Source organism: Microtus ochrogaster, linkage group LG2 (genome assembly GCF_000317375.1).
Source record: "Microtus ochrogaster isolate Prairie Vole_2 linkage group LG2, MicOch1.0, whole genome shotgun sequence".
NCBI classification, from domain to species: domain Eukaryota; kingdom Metazoa; phylum Chordata; class Mammalia; order Rodentia; family Cricetidae; genus Microtus; species Microtus ochrogaster.
Window position 1 is genome coordinate 51,447,014 of NC_022028.1, and position 1,945 is coordinate 51,448,958.

General features: G+C 55.4%; 1 protein-coding gene across 1 annotated transcript in view; it reads left to right on the forward strand.

Annotated features, from left to right (window-relative positions):
* The window catches only part of LG2H6orf222 (linkage group 2 C6orf222 homolog), a 10,891-nt gene that overhangs the window by 4,932 nt on the left and 4,014 nt on the right, over positions 1-1,945 (forward strand). The window contains exons 5-7 of the mRNA XM_013351159.2: positions 389-520; positions 1,318-1,379; positions 1,602-1,845. Of these exons, the coding sequence (XP_013206613.1) occupies positions 389-520; positions 1,318-1,379; positions 1,602-1,845 (438 nt within the window). The remainder of the gene's footprint in view (positions 1-388; positions 521-1,317; positions 1,380-1,601; positions 1,846-1,945) is intronic.

A 1,945-nucleotide genomic window follows, 5' to 3' on the forward strand; every position in this document is an offset into this window, starting at 1 on the left:
GGGGGGGGGGGAGCCAGTCTCCCAGACACGTGACTAGGAGTTTCTGGCTCAGAGAGCGTCTGGAGTCATAAGAGGATAGATTTTTGTGCAAGACTGTTTGGGTCATGGACCTTCATTAACGTCACGGAGCCAGGCATCTTTTGTCCCCTAGTGAACCATGCCAAACAGGAGCTCAGTACAGAGACCTGTGGAAAGGGGAAAGGGTAGAGAAACAGGGGGAACACAACTCTGGGGGCCGCAGAAAGCCAAGCAGAGCCCCTGACCTGGCACAACCTAGAAGTTAACTGAGCCCAACAGAACCTGAGGGCAAAGTACACTGGCACCCGCCTGGGCTCAGCGCCAGCCGCTGGACATGGTCACACACTTAACTGCTCTTTCCCCTTCCCAGACTCAGAGGAGCCCGGATTCCACGAGGTCCAGTCTCTAGACCCCGGATGCTCACATCCCCCTGAGTACCGCACCCCAGCTGCGTGTCAAGGACCAGCAGAGAGGTCACCGAGGGACAGAGCCTATGAATCTAGTTAGTACCCTGCCCCTCAGAGACCCCCTCAGAGACCTCCTCAGAGACCCTGACTTGACTCTGCCATCTGAAGAAGAGAAACTGAGGCAGAGAGGGGGAGGCTGAGGCCTGTTTCAACCTCCCCTTGGGAAAGCGGCAGGCTGTGGGGACCGCATGGGCCCTGAGCACCCTTCCTCGGCTGGCCTCGGTTTCCTAATTTGGCAAGGGTGGGCTTTGCGAGTTGCTGGGGTTCCTGAGCCATGGTCTGTGAGGAATGGGAGGTGGTGTGGACAGGTTGCATCAGCTACTGTGTGCTGTCATTCCCGTTAGGGTGGCCAGCTTGAGAGTTGGGCTGAGGACAGAAAGGGGAAGTATTTTTATCACTTTATCGTTGGCGGAGCCAGGCCTGGATGTGAAATACTGTCAGGTCCACACACTTGGAGACCTCTGGGGGGCTGGGGGAGCTGGGGAGATAGTAGGCAGTGTTAGTGCCTCAGAAGCGTGAGGGCTTACGTTTGCATGCTAGAGTGTACGTGCAGAGAGGAGCAACGGAAGGGCTGGGGTGTGCAGACCTGCACCGAGGACGTGAGTGCGGGTTACAGAGGCTTTTGTAAGAAACCCTGTACTTAGCTGGGCAGTGGTGGCGCACGCCTTTAATCCCAGCACTCGGGAAGCAGAGGCAGGCGGATCTCTGGGAGTTTGAGGCCAGCCTGGTCTACAAGAGCTAGTTCCGGAACAGGCACCAAAGCTACAGAGAAACCCTGTCTCGAAAAACCAAAAAAAAAAAGAAAAGAAAAGAAACCTTGTCCTTTTCTTAGGAGAATTCAGGCGGAAGATCCTGGTCCTATTTAAAAATGCAGAGGAACAGAAGGGAGAGCAGGTGAGACCCCCTTCCCTCACTATCCTGATCTTCGGGGGACCCCCACACCTCTTTGCTTCATTCTAAGCCCTGTACTGGCCTCCCCCAGACCTCACTCCCCAGTTCCAAATGCCATCACCCCCCTACTGGGTTACACTGTCTGTCTAGGCCATAGTTTACCTTTGACCTTTGACCTTCTTGAAGTCAGGGACCCTGCTTCAGTTTCTCTCTTCCTTCCCATAGCAAACTCAAGTCCAAGAGGCAGAGGAGGCTGGAGAAAACTCCACTCCCAAGGTGAAGTCACACAGGAAGAAGTCGAATTTCCGGCGGGCCTTTTCCCTCAAGAAACATGGCTCCAAGGATTCCAAGAGAACAGAGGCTTCAGGGACTCCCGGTGCTGCCAGCCCGGAGGCCCGGCCACCCAAGAAGCATGGCTTTCTGCCCACGTGTGTCAGTGGCCACAGAGCTTCCATCTCCGGGGACCCAGGTGAGCAGGCTTCCTGCTGTGGGAAGGGTGGGGGCGGGCCATTTTCAGCAAGACACCCACCAAAAAACTCAAGAGTTCCCTCTTCTTAAAAACAAAGACG